At 36.6% G+C, this 15,072-nt stretch overlaps 1 protein-coding gene across 1 annotated transcript; it reads right to left on the reverse strand.

The window, feature by feature from the left end:
- Window positions 1–10,451: 10,451 nt before the first annotated feature.
- Window positions 10,452–11,857, reverse strand: LOC107277720 (transcription factor WRKY45-2). Its single transcript, XM_015783780.3, has 2 exons — window positions 11,465–11,857; window positions 10,452–11,345 (listed from the first exon to the last, which is right to left on the reverse strand). The coding sequence occupies exons 1-2, from the start codon at window positions 11,785–11,787 to the stop codon at window positions 10,682–10,684; spliced, it is 987 nt and encodes a 328-aa protein (XP_015639266.1). The 5' UTR covers window positions 11,788–11,857; the 3' UTR covers window positions 10,452–10,681.
- Between the last annotated feature and the right edge of the window lie 3,215 nt (window positions 11,858–15,072).

The following is a 15,072-nucleotide window of genomic DNA, read 5'->3' on the forward strand; positions in this document are numbered from 1 at the left end:
CCGTCTTTTTTAATCATGCTATAAATTCAATGTTGCTGTAAGAAAATACTACATTGTCATACACTATACATCTCCATAGGTATCATGAGGTCGTTTTCCTTGAAATCAAAATTTTAAAAAAATGTCAAAGCTACAAAAATTCTTCATTGCGGACAAAACGTTATTTCCCATTGAACAAAGTCAATGCAAGATCGAACTTAGATTCAAAGATGGCACCTATAGGAATATATTGAGCAATGCTATCAACATCCATCTTACCTCCATTATATAAAAAAAAACATCCATCTTACCTCAAGAAAGCACATTACTAACAAGTTGTCTTTTGGTGGAAGATGAATTTAACAAAATCATATGTCAATGTTGGTGAAAAGAAAACAAATTTGTACATAGTGGTCCAAAAATAAAAGAAGAGGAAAACAATACATTATTTTAAAGTATCCCTTCCCTACCCACCCATCAATACTACTACTGTTTTTCTATTAATAAGAGAAACTTTGAAATTTTTTTCTCCATTTCATTTATTGTGGGAAAGAGGGAGTACATTTAAGTACATACTCCCTCTATCTAAAATTTTATTTTCCATTTTTTTTCTAAAGGAGATGTTCATATTGGTAGTCGTCATGCATCCAAGACTTAAATGAAGATATTGTCTCTTTGTTTCGCCGTGCTAGATTAAATTGCTAACAAGAATCTAATCAACCATCTTAATACTCGTTGGTTGCATGTGTTCATTTTTTTTTATCTTTGTTACATGCAAATAATTTGATTTATTGGTTTTGATGACAAAAGAACTATGCCTTAGAGTTTTGGACGGAGGGAATACATCACAATTTCGGTGGGCTCACAAGATTTTACTCCAGTTTTTCCTAGTTGGCTTAAACTATATAAAGTATGGATCCCATGTCGTATGTACCTGATTTCAACCTCACGTTCGAGCTAGCTATTATTGTCATCGTTGTCTTTAGTGCAAAAGATACTTAATTTGTAGATCATGGATATATAAAAGGCTAAAAATGAACTTATTTGCTGGAGAGAAGAAAATAAACTCTAAAAATCAATTTATTTTGAGACGGATGGATTTAGCTTGTGTGTAACACCATGGTGAGCACGAGCCTCATAGCATACCATCCCCCAATTAAGTGAACATCATAATTTGAACCGATGATGTGCCATGCATGCCATCCCCCAAGTGACTATCGTCACCATCCAGCCATCCAGATTCCAGAGACAATCATCTCTTTCTTCTCAACATTAACAATATATTGGGCCGGCCGGTGTACTTATCCAGACCACCTAGCCCTATCCACGTTCTCCAAAAAAAAAAAACCTAGCCCTATACACTAAAACATAGAAGAATACATCAGGTGCTTTCCATTTCCACCACCTCTCTGCGTCAGGCCCTGGACGTCAGCACAGGCAGCGTGAGCGGCGTGACGTACGCTCCCTCATCGTCGTCCACCCGGCAGCCGCGCGTGAGGTTTTTGCAGCGAAAACAATAGGTTTTTCCCCGGTTTGTGCTTGACTCTTAACGGTATCCGTCATATCAGGTGTGGCCTTTTGATTTTTGATACTGGTGAACGGGCGTTCTACGCGCTCGTACGTGGTGATCGATATACGCAAAGCGCGTCGTTCGTCCCCGACAGCCACCACATGGTTTCACACTACTCTACTCGACTCCGTTTGGATGAGCTTTTGCGGAATCTGGGCAGCAACAGCAACGAGCTGGAAAGCATCTTTAATTTTTCTGAGGTGCGTCAATGGCGGCAGATTCACCGGATCTAGCAGGCGGAGGCCAAGTGGATAGATATGAGCCGAGGACAAGTACGTACAGTGCCTGCTGCTATTTGGTTCGTGTTGGGTTTTTCTCGAACTACGTATTCCAACCACCGGTTGCATTCCACGGTTGACACGTATGGAGTATGAACATCTATCAATCAATCAATCTATTCTATTATATTATTAAGTCAGCTCGAAAATAAGTCACCACGTTTACTGGGGAGGCTAGAAATTCCCACGTTAATGGAAGAAAAAGAAAAGAAGAGTCCAAGTAGAAATACAATCTAAAAATAGCTGAAATTCGGAATTAAAATATACAATATGAAAAGAGAAGTCCATATAGGAACCCAATACGTGATTAATTAAAATTCGGGATAATAATAAAATAAATATCAAAATTAGAAAAAGAAAAAAGAAGAGTTTGAGTAGGAATACAATTTATAAATAACTGAAATTCAGAATTAAAAATAAGAAATATTGAAAGAAGAGTCCATACAAGAATCTAATACGAGATTAATTAAAATTCGGAATAAAAGATAAAAAAAATCAAAATTAGAAAAAAGAAAAGAAAATAAGAGTTTAAGTAGTAATACAATTTAAAATTAACTTAAATTCAGAATTAAATATAAACAATATTGAAATAAGAGTACATATAAGAACCCAATAGCAGATTAATTAAAATTTATAATAATAAATAAATAAATAATCTGAAATTAGGCAAATTAAAAGAGAGAGTTAAAGTAGGAATACAATTTTGAAACAACAGAGATTGAAAATAAAAAAAATAAAAATATCAAAAGAACATAATAATAAATAAAATAAATTCTGAAATTAGAAAAAGAAAAAAAAATTCAACTAGGAGTACAATTTATAAATAACTAAAATAGGTGATAAAAAATAAGACTATTGAAAGAAAAGACCATCTAAAACATATGACGAGATTAATTAAGTAACAATCCTATAGAGGAGCAAAGTGGTGGCGGTTGATGAACTTCTAGAAAGTAAAAAAATAAACCCCAATGATAATCATATTTGATTTTTAAAATCTCAATTACAATAAAAATGAGAGGCAGCGGGCGGGTCGTGTAGGAGTACAATGGTAGAGCCGCCGATGATTGGTGGGTTTTCTAGAAAGTAAAAAATAAATTCTAACAATAGTTATGTTCGACTTTTACAGTCCCAATGATAATAAAGATTATGCGATGGACAGGTCGTAGAGAAGTATAGTGGCAACATTTGACGGAATTTCTAAAAATTATAAAAAACATGAAACCCAACGAGACAATAAAACTCACAATAAAACTCTAAAAACAATAAGGTTCAATTTTTAAAGGTTCGGGCTTCTAAAAGTAAAAAAAATAAACCCCAATAATAATCATGTTTGATTTTAAAATCTCAATGACAATAAAGAATGGTGGCAACGGGTGAGCCGTAGAGGAGTATAGTGACAAAGTCGCCGACTTTTTGGCGGAACTTCAAGAAAGTAAAAAAAATGAAACTTCTAGAAAGTAAAAAAAATGAACCTAAACGATAATTATGTTCGATTTTTAAAATAGCATTGACAATAAAAAGAAGATGCAGTGGACGGTTGTAGAGGAGTATAATGGCAGCATTTGACGGGACTTCTAAAAATTATAAAAAAGAAACCCAACAGGACAATAAACTCTATAAGTTTTTAGATCCAATTTTTAAAGGTTCCAAGGAAAATGAACAAAGCTAATAAAAAATAATATAACAGAAGTAGGGGGTAGCAACTAATGTGTCTTTTAAAAACTATAAAATTAGAAATAGGAGGATGATAAGATTTGGTTTTTCAAAATCTTAAGACAACGAGATAACTATTTAATAAATTTGAAATAAAATCATATTAAAATATATATAATTTTATATTGGTGCTAGCAGTGCAATTGCGCGGGTCACCCAGCTAGTTATATTATTAAAACAGCTTTGAAAGGAGTCACCACGTTCGCTGTGGGGGCTAGAAATTCCCACATTAATCCGAGAAAAAGAAAAAAAAGAAAATGGAGAGTCCAAGTAGAAGTACAATTTAAAAATAGCTGAAATTCGGAATTAAAAATAAGCAATATTAAAAGAAATTTCCATATAAGAACCCAATACGAGATTAATTAAAATTCGAAATAAAAATAAAATAAAATCCAAAATTAGAAAAGGAAAGGAGAGTCCAAGTAGAAATATAATTTAAAAATATTTGAAATTCGGAATTAAAAATAAGGAATATTGAAATAAGTTTCCATATAAGAACCAAATACGAGATTAATCAAAAATTGAAATAAAAATAAAATAAAATCCAAAATTAGAAAAGGAAATGAGAGTCCAAGTAGGAATACAATTTAAAAATAGCTAAAATTAGGAATTAAAAATAAGGAATATTAAAAGAAGAGTCCATATAAGAACCCAATACGAGATTAATTAAAATTCGGAATAAAAATAAATAAATCCGAAATTAGCAAAAGAAAATAAAATAAAAGTTCAAGTAGGAATACAATTTAAAATTAGCTAAAATTTGGAATTAAAAATAAGCAATATTGAAAGAAGAATCCTTATAAGAACCCAATGCGAGATTAATTAAAATTTAGAATAAAAATAAAATAATATCTAAAATTAGAAAAACTAAAAGAGTGTTCAAGTAGGAATACAATTTTGAAACAACTGAAATTAAAATAACACAATACGATATTAACTAAATTTTTTTTAAAAAAATCTGAAATTAGAAAAAGAAAAATAAGATTTCAATTAGGAATACAATTTATAAATAACTAAATTTTGTGATAAAAATAAAGATTATTGAAAGAAAATACCATCTAAAACACATGACGAGATAAATTAAGCAACATGCCTATAAAGGAGTAAAGTGGTGGCGGTTGATACGAGATATAAAAATTGTTAATAAAACACCCAATAGAATCCTAATGACGATTAAAAGGAGGGACGTCAGGCAGGCCGTGAAGCAAACGTGTAAGGCGGTTGCCGGGACTTCTAGAAAGTAAAAAGAAAACAAACCCCATTGATAATCATATTCAATTTTTAAAATCTCAATGACAATAAAAAGGAGAAGCAGCAGGCGGGGTGTATAAGAGTATAGTTGCAGAGCCGCCGACGGTTGACGGGACTTCTAGAAAATAAAAAATGAATTCCAACGATAGTTATGTTCGATTTTTAGAATCACAATGACAATAAAGAGTTGGTGGCAGACGGGCTGTAGAGGGGCATAGTGGCATCGTTTGATGGGACTTCTAAAAATTATAAAAAATTAAACTGCAAGTCCAACTTTTAAAGGTTTGAAACTTCTAAAAAGTAAAAAAAAATGATAATCATGTTCGATTTTAAAATCTCAATGACAATAAAGAAGGGAGGCAGCGAGCGAGCTATAGAGGAGTACAATGGCAAAGCCGCTGACGGTTTGGCGGGACTTCTAGAAAGTAAAAAATGAACCCAAACGATAATTATGTTCGATTTTTAAAATCTCAATGACAACCAAGAGAAGAGACAATGGATGGGTCGTAGAGGAGTATAATGGCAACGTTTGACGGGACATCTAGAAACTATAAAATGAAACCCAACGTGACAATAAACTCTAAAAACTATATATAAAATCTAATTTTTAAAGGTTCCAAGAAGAATGAATAGAAATAGTGGTAGATTGAGCAAGCAAATAAAAAAGGAGATGACATAAGAGATAGCAACTGGTGTGACTTTTGAAAACTATATAATTAGAAACACGAGGATGATAAGGTTTGGTCTTTCAAAATCTTAAGACAATGAGATAGCTAGATAGCTATTTAATAAATTTTAAGTAAAATCATACTAAAAAATATATGATTTTGTTTGGGTGCTAGCCGCGCAATTGCGCGGACCACCCAGCTAGTTGGCATAAAAAAACAGTCCGCTTAGTCTTAGATCTAAACTTCTACTTCAGTATTTTTATGAGCACAACGAGTGACTAATTGTATACTCCCTCCGTCCCACAAAGCTGGTCGTCTCCCTCGCGATTGTCCCATAAAGCTTGTCGTTTTAGTATTTGGAGTAGAAAAGTGGCCTATCTGGTATGAGCCCATCCTGTACTACTATTACTAGTTGTTTTTGCTCCACAAGACTTTATGCCCGAGAAGAAGTTGCAGATAGTCGTGCAGTGCAGGAGAAGGGGGGTAATGAAATGACTTGTAGCACCTGCAACCGGTAATAATTCAGGGTATGCTGGTAATTTTTGTCCAAAGCTAATTTAGCTGCACCTTCCTAGGACGACAGGAATTTTGGGATGGAGGGAGTATTTACTTAGTGAAGCAGCGTAGTCACCTCTTGGATAGGTTGGGCGGTCGTTTGAGCTTCCTCACTACACCTCTATGATAGACTATTCCATCGACTGACATCAATGTCTTAATAAACAACCAACCAATAAAAAATACTATTAGTTATCCGAACACGATGGTGTTGTTGGCTCCACCAGACTGCCACTGACATGATGAACATGTTATAGCAATTAAGTAGTAGTATGCACTATCACTTTGTTCAATGTGCATTGCTGTGCTTATGTGATATAGATGTTGTTAACTTTGTTGCTCTCTATTTATACTGCATCACAAAGATGAATTATTTGTTTGTAAGGGAGATACTATTTATTTTTGTAAGGGAAAACATAGAAGAATACATTAAAAAGGTGATTGAAAGTTTAAAACGACTTGAAGTACATTCATACCCGCGCTTTTTGAAATTTTTTTAACTATATCTAAAGAGTTGAGGAGGTTGAAACAACTCACATTTGTTCGATATGCATTGCTTTGCTAGTGTGACATTCTCTCTTGACTAATTAATAGGAGTAACTGATTAATTACTTGGGAGGTCCTTCCCACCTGCTGTGTATTGTGTAAGTGTAAGATCACTTCATACTAAGCGGTCTGTCTGTTACTGTATTTCATCGTGTTTAACATGGTACTGTTCTAATATCTAGTCAAATCTCGAAGTGGTTAAAAAAAAATCTTTGCTGTGATTTTTTTTGTGCTCGATTTTTTTATGCGCTCTCTCTGCTGAAAGGGTTGGTGCTTGATTAGTGCTGGTTAATTACTAAATTAAAAATGATGTTACTCTTATTCAGGAAAAGAGGGCTTCACGTGATTGCTGTCAGTCTGCTGTCACGCCCTCTCTTATGAACCTTCATTAATTGACCTATTAGGAGGTGCGCTGACATAAGCAAAATGGCGTCAGTAATGACGATCAAATACAAACGTAAGCATGCATGACGATATTTTAAAATATTACCATCCATATATCAAGCGTAAGATGCTGATTAGCCTATCACTAGTTTTTTTTTTTTGCAAAATAAAATGCTCGTGATGTATAGTGGCATGAACACTAATGCCTCGAAATGATGGATGATATATACAATTAACTATTCGGCGTGGAAAAAACTAATGAGCACGATACCTTACGTTATATACCTTTTTTTTTTAAGTATATGTATACATATACTTCCTCCGTTTCACAATATAAGTCAATATCTATCTAGATTCATTAATATCAATATGAATATAAAAAATATTAGGATAACATACATTGTAAAACGGAGGAAGTACCTTACGAGTTATTAATTAGTTGATACTTTATTATATATCTGCATCGATCTTATCTGGAGCACGGTATCTTGCACAACGCACACTTTGTTTATGGGTGAGCCACACGGTTTGACTGTGACAGAAAGAACTCATGCTCATGCATGGCCTGATCAATGACACATATAATGGGAAAAAGATATTGCAACTAGCTTGGAGTAATTTTAAAAACAGTTTTGGAAGGGTTCCTCTTGGATGGTTGACATACTATATATGGACAATTTCTTATAGGACGAATTAAATATTATAAACATAATAAATAACCCAGAATAAGTGATTTAAACATTGTTGGTGTAGAAAGTTTTTAAAGAAATCATATGTTAACCATGATGATATGCATAATCTACAAGTCAAAGAAAATCCCCCTTAATCACAATTTCACAACCTATTTAGTTGGAATAGTTTGAAAGATACACCTGATTAATGACACAACTAATTTATTTCAAATATTTTTTCTTCACTGTTAGTAGCAGTGATTCTTTTGGAAACTTATAAACAATCAAATCAACCATGTTCTTGAGCGTTATTGATTAGGGTACTTTTTATATCCTTGATAAAGGGGCCGGGTGTTTACATAGGGGTGTAAAGTTTTCGCGTGTCATATCGGGTATTATACAGGGTGTCGCATGAGGTGTTCGGGCACTAATAATAAAAAACTAATTGCAGGATCTGTCAGTAAACCGCGAGACGAATTTATTAAGCCTAATTAGTCCATCATTAGCAAATATTTACTGTAGCACCACATTATCAAATCATGAAGCAATTAGGCTTAAAAGATTCATCTCGCAAATTAGTCGCAATCTGTGCAATTAGTTATTTTTTAGCCTATATTTAATATTTCATGCAGGTGTTCAAACGTTCGATGTGACATGGTGAAAAATTTTAGGGTAGGATCTAAACAGGTCCAAAGTACTGGAAGGTATCATATTTTTTAGTGTAAAATTTGGTACTTCCAGATACTTAAATACCTTGAGATAAAAAAAATTAGTGTAAAAATTTAGGTACCTCAGGATACTTTTTTAAGGATCGTAAAATTTTGCAACTTGTTTTAATTTTTTTTCTAACCCAAAATTTTCAATTACATTTGACCAAGCTAATAGCAATATTTACAACACAAGAGTAGTTTCATTAAATCTAATATTGAATATATTTTGATATTTTCTTTGTTCAGCATTATAAGATGTTTTGGTTTAAATAGATTCATGCATGAATGTATGCATGTGTCCAAATTTATATGGATGTTAATTAGTCACTCTAGACAAGGGTTGGAGATGCCAAAAAATCTTATATATAATGTGTAACAAAGGGAGTAGAATGTTTGTTTTGTGTCAAAAATATTTTTATGTTTTTTTTAAAAAAATAATTATTTTTTTAAAAAAAATAAAGAAAAACAACTTATAATATGAAATAGGAGGAGTAATTTAAATTGTTAATTCTCCCCATTATTTTTGGCAGCCCCACATATATAATATGTAATATGTATGCATGTATATTTTTTTTAAGTAGCTGTATACAACTATACAAGCTGGCCTTGTTGAAAGGGGTTATACGATTTCTCAATCATGGACGACGTGCTTGACCATCATCAATCACATGATAGTTTCTCGTTATCTGTTTGCCTAGTTGCCTGTGCTAGCTTTAAGTCAAGCTCACACTTGAATTTATAGTATACTGGTATTACACTTCTTCCTCCTGATCCCATGTTAAAATTAATGTTCTTTATCCGGTTTGCTCCTATTAACTGTTTTGTGCAAGCAGCAGAATCCATGAGAGCATCCTACTCGTGATAACAAGGTGATGAGAGGAATTTATTATATATATATTCTCCCCGGCAAATCTGAACACTGAAGTAAGCCAACAGTGTATTATGCTAAGCCCTGGCTGTTGGGTTGGGCTTAATTATCAAATTAGTTGGCCCAACAACCATGCATGCATAGACTTGTGTACTTCCTTATCACCTAGACTTTGCCATATATAGATTTGATATTTTTTTTACTAAATTCCAAACTGAACTTTCAAGTTAACTTTTAATATTTTCAAAAATCAGAATATAGAAGTGCAAATTTACATTTTCAAAATTGGATGGGATGGAGTTTCAAAAATAAAAAAAAAATGGATGAGATGGTACACAATACAATTAAGTAATGGTGCCAATTAAAAACAATTAATACTGCCAACAAAAGCACAGTAAAAAAAACTATGGATGTATACCTTTTGCCTTGATCTCCCTATGATGGTGCTTCTACCACTCATGAAAATTTTTAAAATATTTAATAAGACAAGGTATGGCATCTTGCAAGATGTCAAAACATAACTTAATTCAATCACGAGAAGTAACCCAAAAATAAAAGGAAACAATTTAGTATATTTGTGTTTCTTCTAAAACAAGTCTATGAGATGTTGAAAATTTTGATGATGAACAAGAGAATTTGTTTGGAGCTAGTTATATATAGATGCGTGCGATATATATGTAGTCATCAAGACTCTTCAAGATCTGGTGCAAATTAATCTATCGATTGGCTTTATTTACTAGCAGAGTCAATGGAACAGTACTTGTCTTCAACAGAGTGGGTGAAGATTGATGGTGCTTCCTTAATTAACTTAGGCTTTAATTATTTGTTTTGTTCTGCTGCTTCCATGCATTATGTTAGCCCATAATGCATGGAAAAAAAACTTACCCTTTTAATATGAAATGGATCACATTTTTTGACCTATATATGTTGTTAGGCACCCGGTTAGCTTAGAGATGAAAATTATTGTAGTTTGTTTTAAAACTTGAATTAATCTTAAATCAAAATATGTTGCTAGGCCTTTTATATATAAAAAAAAGGAAATATGTTACCCAAATGCCATTTCTTTGATCGTGTTGATTCATACTTTTGAAACATAATAGTATTATCGTTTGCGACGAAGATTAGGAGAGAAACATTTCTCCAAACACATAAATACCATATTCCACCGAAATACAAAGAAAACCGTGACATGGGTGGCTTGTCACACTCGGATTAGACACTTCAAACTTTCTCAGTGAACAAGCGCATATGTATATAGAATCTCATTTAACGAACAACTTATTACATGCTTCACCTGATGTCATATATATCAACCTGCAGACTCTAAATTGAGAAGCCTGAGTGACTCATCCTGCAAATTCACGAAATACCTGAAAAAAATCTACATGATCCGATCCAAATCTACTACATGATCCAAATCTACTGCAAATTCGCGAATACCTGAACAAAAAAATTCTAATCCAGACAAGTGAATTTTTGTCTGTCACTCTATACTGGCGCACCCCAGTCTCGATCGAGTAGGCCGAGAGCAGCTGAGAGCTCATGAAAGTAGACGAGTTCATCCATGCCAAACAAGCTCTCGCCGTCAAGGAGGCACCCATCCATGGGCTTCAGATCCGCAAGAAGCTCCGGCGCCGGCGGCGTTGACTCCATGATCGGTTCGTCAGACACGCCGGCGGCTGTGCACGGCCGCAGACGTTCTTCCTCGCCGGCCGGCGCCTCCGGCGGGCTCGATTCATGCGATGTCTCGCTGTTGTTCTGGGCGTCGTCGCCGGAGCACGGCCAGGACACAGAAGCATCGCCGCCGTTGCTGGAAGCGAAGCTGATGACCATCTGCGCCGGCGAGAGCTGATCCTCCTCCTCGCCGCCGTCGACGACCATGGCGGCGGCGTCGTCCCCATGGCGGCAGGTGTGCTCGCCGAAGTAGGTGATGATGTAGACGGGCGAGGCAGTGTCGTCGTCCGCCGTCTCCGACTGCTGGACTTGCTTCGTCGCCGTGCAGCCATGGTCGTCCTTGTAGCTGCACCGGTAGTAAAACCTCGGGTGCTTGCTGTTCTTGATCTCCTTCTGCCCGTACTTCCTCCACAGAAATTTGTCATCCATTGTCGCTTTCCTCTCAATCCTTGCTCCATTTCCTCCAGCATTGCTCACCCTGCACGATCAAATTACATTGGTTAATTCTCAATTATTCCAGATTAGTCTCAAATGTACACAAATTATATTAACCAACTAATCGTGTGAACTTAATCAAGTACTCGGTTAATTACTCACCTCATCCTTTTGGAGCTCGCTGCAGCTGAAGCGGCAGTCAAGCCACGACCACGCCCCGGCTTGCGCTTCCTGCCGTTGCCGTTGCCGGCAGCGTCGTCGTCGTCCTCAGCTCCGGCGAGGTTGACGCCGTGCAGCTTGGCGAGCGCGCGGTCGAAGCAGAGGAGGATCTGCTCGGCGAGGCCCACAGGGCCGTGGAGCGCCGACGAGCCGACCAGCAGGGCATACAGGCGGGCCGCCGACTCCCTCCCCTCGGCGACGAGCTGAGCCGACGCCGCGGTGGGCTTCCCGGCGATGGCGGCGAGACTAACCATAGTGAGCGCCATTGTTAATTCTCAGCTGGACAGTTGGTAGCTTAGCTTCAGTCTTAGCTTGTCACAGTTTTGGATTGGCGACTGCGGTACTTATAGATGGCCATAAGGCCCGCCCGGCACGGCCCGGCCCAGGCACGGATAGGCACGGCCCGAGAGCGATCGGGCCGGCACGGCCCGATTGGAATTTCGTGCCGTGCCGTGCCTGCCCATGGGCCGCACGTCAGGCCCAGGCACGGCCCAGTAGCAATCGGGCCGTGCTGGGCCGACACGAAGGCACGATCAGCCCATTGGGCCTGGGCTAGCCCAGGCACGGCTTAGGACCAGTGGATCAGTGGACCAGTAATTCAGTGGATTGACAAATTCAATGGATCAATGGATTGAACATGCAAAATTTAAATTTAAACATGCCTTAGTTAACAAATTCAAATTTCACAACTTACTTGACAAATTCAAATTTGAACATGCCTTAGTTAACAAATTTAAATTACACAACTTAGTTGACAAATATAAATTTGAACATGCCTTGGTTAACAAATTCAAATAACACAACTTACACAACTTAGTTGACAAATTCAAATTTGAACATGCCTTAGTTGAATTCACAGTTCTAGATTCACATATCACCTTTACAAAAATTCACAGATCACAGATCAAAGATTCACAGATCACATTGACAAAAATTCATAGATCACTTGACTAAGATCACATATCACATGGACAATTCACAGAAGAGTTTCAAAAATCACAGACTCACAGTTGTAGATTCAAAAATTTCACCAAGTCAAATTACCCAAAATCACAAATTTTCACCCAAACTTTCACCCAAAAAACTTGACTTAGATCACAGATGACATGGACAATTCACAGAAGAGTTTCAAAAATCACAGACTCACAGTTGTAGATTCAAAAATTTCACCAAGTCAAATTACCCAAAATCACAAATTTTCACCCAAACTTTCACCCAAAAAACTTGACTTAGATCACAGATGACATGGACAATTCACAGAAATCACAGTTCTAAGATTCAAAAGTTTCACTAAGTCAAAAATTACCCAAAATCATAAACTTTCACCCAAAAACTTGACACAAGTATTTCAATGAATAAAGTAGCTGTGTAGTGCAATGGCTGCCTCGTTAAAAACCTTTCTAGGTAAAAACTCACACCTCGTGAGAAAACCCTAGAAAGGAAAAAAGAGTGCAACCCACAGCATTAATCAAATGTTCATAATAAAGTCCAAGTCCAATACAATCATCCAGTCCCAGTGGCAGTGGTTACTTCATCAAGAAACAAATTGTCAAAAGAGTTTATAAGCTCTAAATTCTCCATGGTATGTTGCATCTTTGCATCTGCTTGCTCCCAATCTTTGATTAGTGCCAAAGCTTGCACCATGTCAGGAGCTAGACGCCGTCGTCGCTCCTCGATGATCCTGCCAGTTAAGCTAAAAGCAGATTCCGATGATATAGTAGAAACAGGAACAGTCAAAACATCCCTAGCTAATATGGAAAGAATAGGATAGGTGTGGTTGTGCTCATGCCACCAGTTAAGGATATTGAAGTCATCATCGTATTGGTTGACAGTGTCACTGTCAAGATAGGCAAACAACTCAGATGCATTCATGTTAGCAGTAGAAGAAACAGCCTGAATCAAAGCGGTAGCAGAAGTTCTCCTAGAAAATGCACCAGCACCAAGTCCAGATCCTGCACTGGCACCAGCATCACCAAGTCCAGAACCTGGACTGGCACCAGCACCAAATCCAGAACCTGGACTGGCACCAGCACCAAATCCAGAACCTGGACTGGCACCAGCACCAAATCCAGAACCTGGACTGGCACTAGCACCAGCATTACCAGCACCAAGTCCAGCACCAAGACTGGAACCACAAGCAGCAGCACCAAAAATTTTCCCCCAAGCTGTCTTTTTCTTACCAGAAGAAGAGCTTGGGGTTTCCCTTTGTAATCTCACAGCACCAAATTTACTTTCATACTTAGCATACATGTCAGACAATGCAGCCCTAACCTCATTTAAATATGCAGAGTAATCACCACTAATAAGTTGTCCCATAATTTGGAGAACATTGCTAAAACCCCTGATCTTGGCCCTAGGATCCAAGATAAAAGCAAATGAATACAGAAATGGAATCTCAGACCAGTATGACAAGAACTTATTTTTCATGGGAACAACAACATTTCTAAGGTTCCAATCATTCTCATAAGTATTTAGATGTCCAGCAATCTCAAGAATGTGATGCATAATTAATGGAGATGTTGGATAATAAACACCAGACAAAATAACAGTTGAATCATAAAATTGTTCAAGGAATAAAAGAACAGTTTCAGCAATTGTCCAGTGTAAATCAGTCAGTAATGGCTGACCATCAGCCATTGGATGGTGAGATGCAATAAACACTGAAAAAATGACCCTATGTGGCAAGAGATGCTTAAGCATTAGATAAGTTGCATTCCATCTAACATCCATGTCCAAACCAAATTTACGAGGACGAATACCTTTAGCAATGCAGAAGTTTTTGTATAAAGCAATGCGCTGATTAGATGCATTTATAAATGAAATAGCAGTTCTAAAATCTTGAAGCATGGGTTTGAAGATTTCTAGACCAGCCTTAACAATTAAATTGATGATATGACATGCACAACGCTGATGCAAATATAAATCACCAATATAACCAGACAGAGCAGGTTTAAGACTATCCATTGCTTTAGAATTAGCAGAGGCATTGTCCAGGGTAATAGAGAAGATCTTATTAGTCAAACCATATTCTTGAACAACAGAAAGCACACGTTCAGAAATATTTTCAGCATTGTGTGACACATCAATTAGCACCAGTCCCAAAATCCTCTTCTCTAATTGCCAATTAGAATTAACAAAATGGGCAACAACACTCAAATAATCCTCCTTAGCATTACCAGACCATATATCAGATGTCAAAGCAACAGAGCTAACAGACTTCAAAGTATCAATAAGCATAGCACGTCTCTTGTCGAAGACCTTAAAAACGTCCCTACTGATAGTTTGCCTAGAGACAACACTAAATCTAGGGTTGTGAGCATTCTGAATATACTCCTCAAAAGCAGCAGATTGACCAAAAGTAAGTGGAAGATCCTCTCTAGCAATCAACCTAACCAACTCAGTTCTAGCCACATCCGGTTTATATTCCCATTGACTAACAGAACCATCAGCATTAAACCTAAGCATGGACTGACACAAAGCACCAACATTTCTAGGTTTGCACGATTTAATATGCCTAAGCAAATGTCCAGTACCACCAGTTGAACGAGCAG

This window comes from Oryza sativa, chromosome 5 (genome assembly GCF_034140825.1).
Source record: "Oryza sativa Japonica Group chromosome 5, ASM3414082v1".
Taxonomy (NCBI): Eukaryota; Viridiplantae; Streptophyta; class Magnoliopsida; order Poales; family Poaceae; genus Oryza; species Oryza sativa.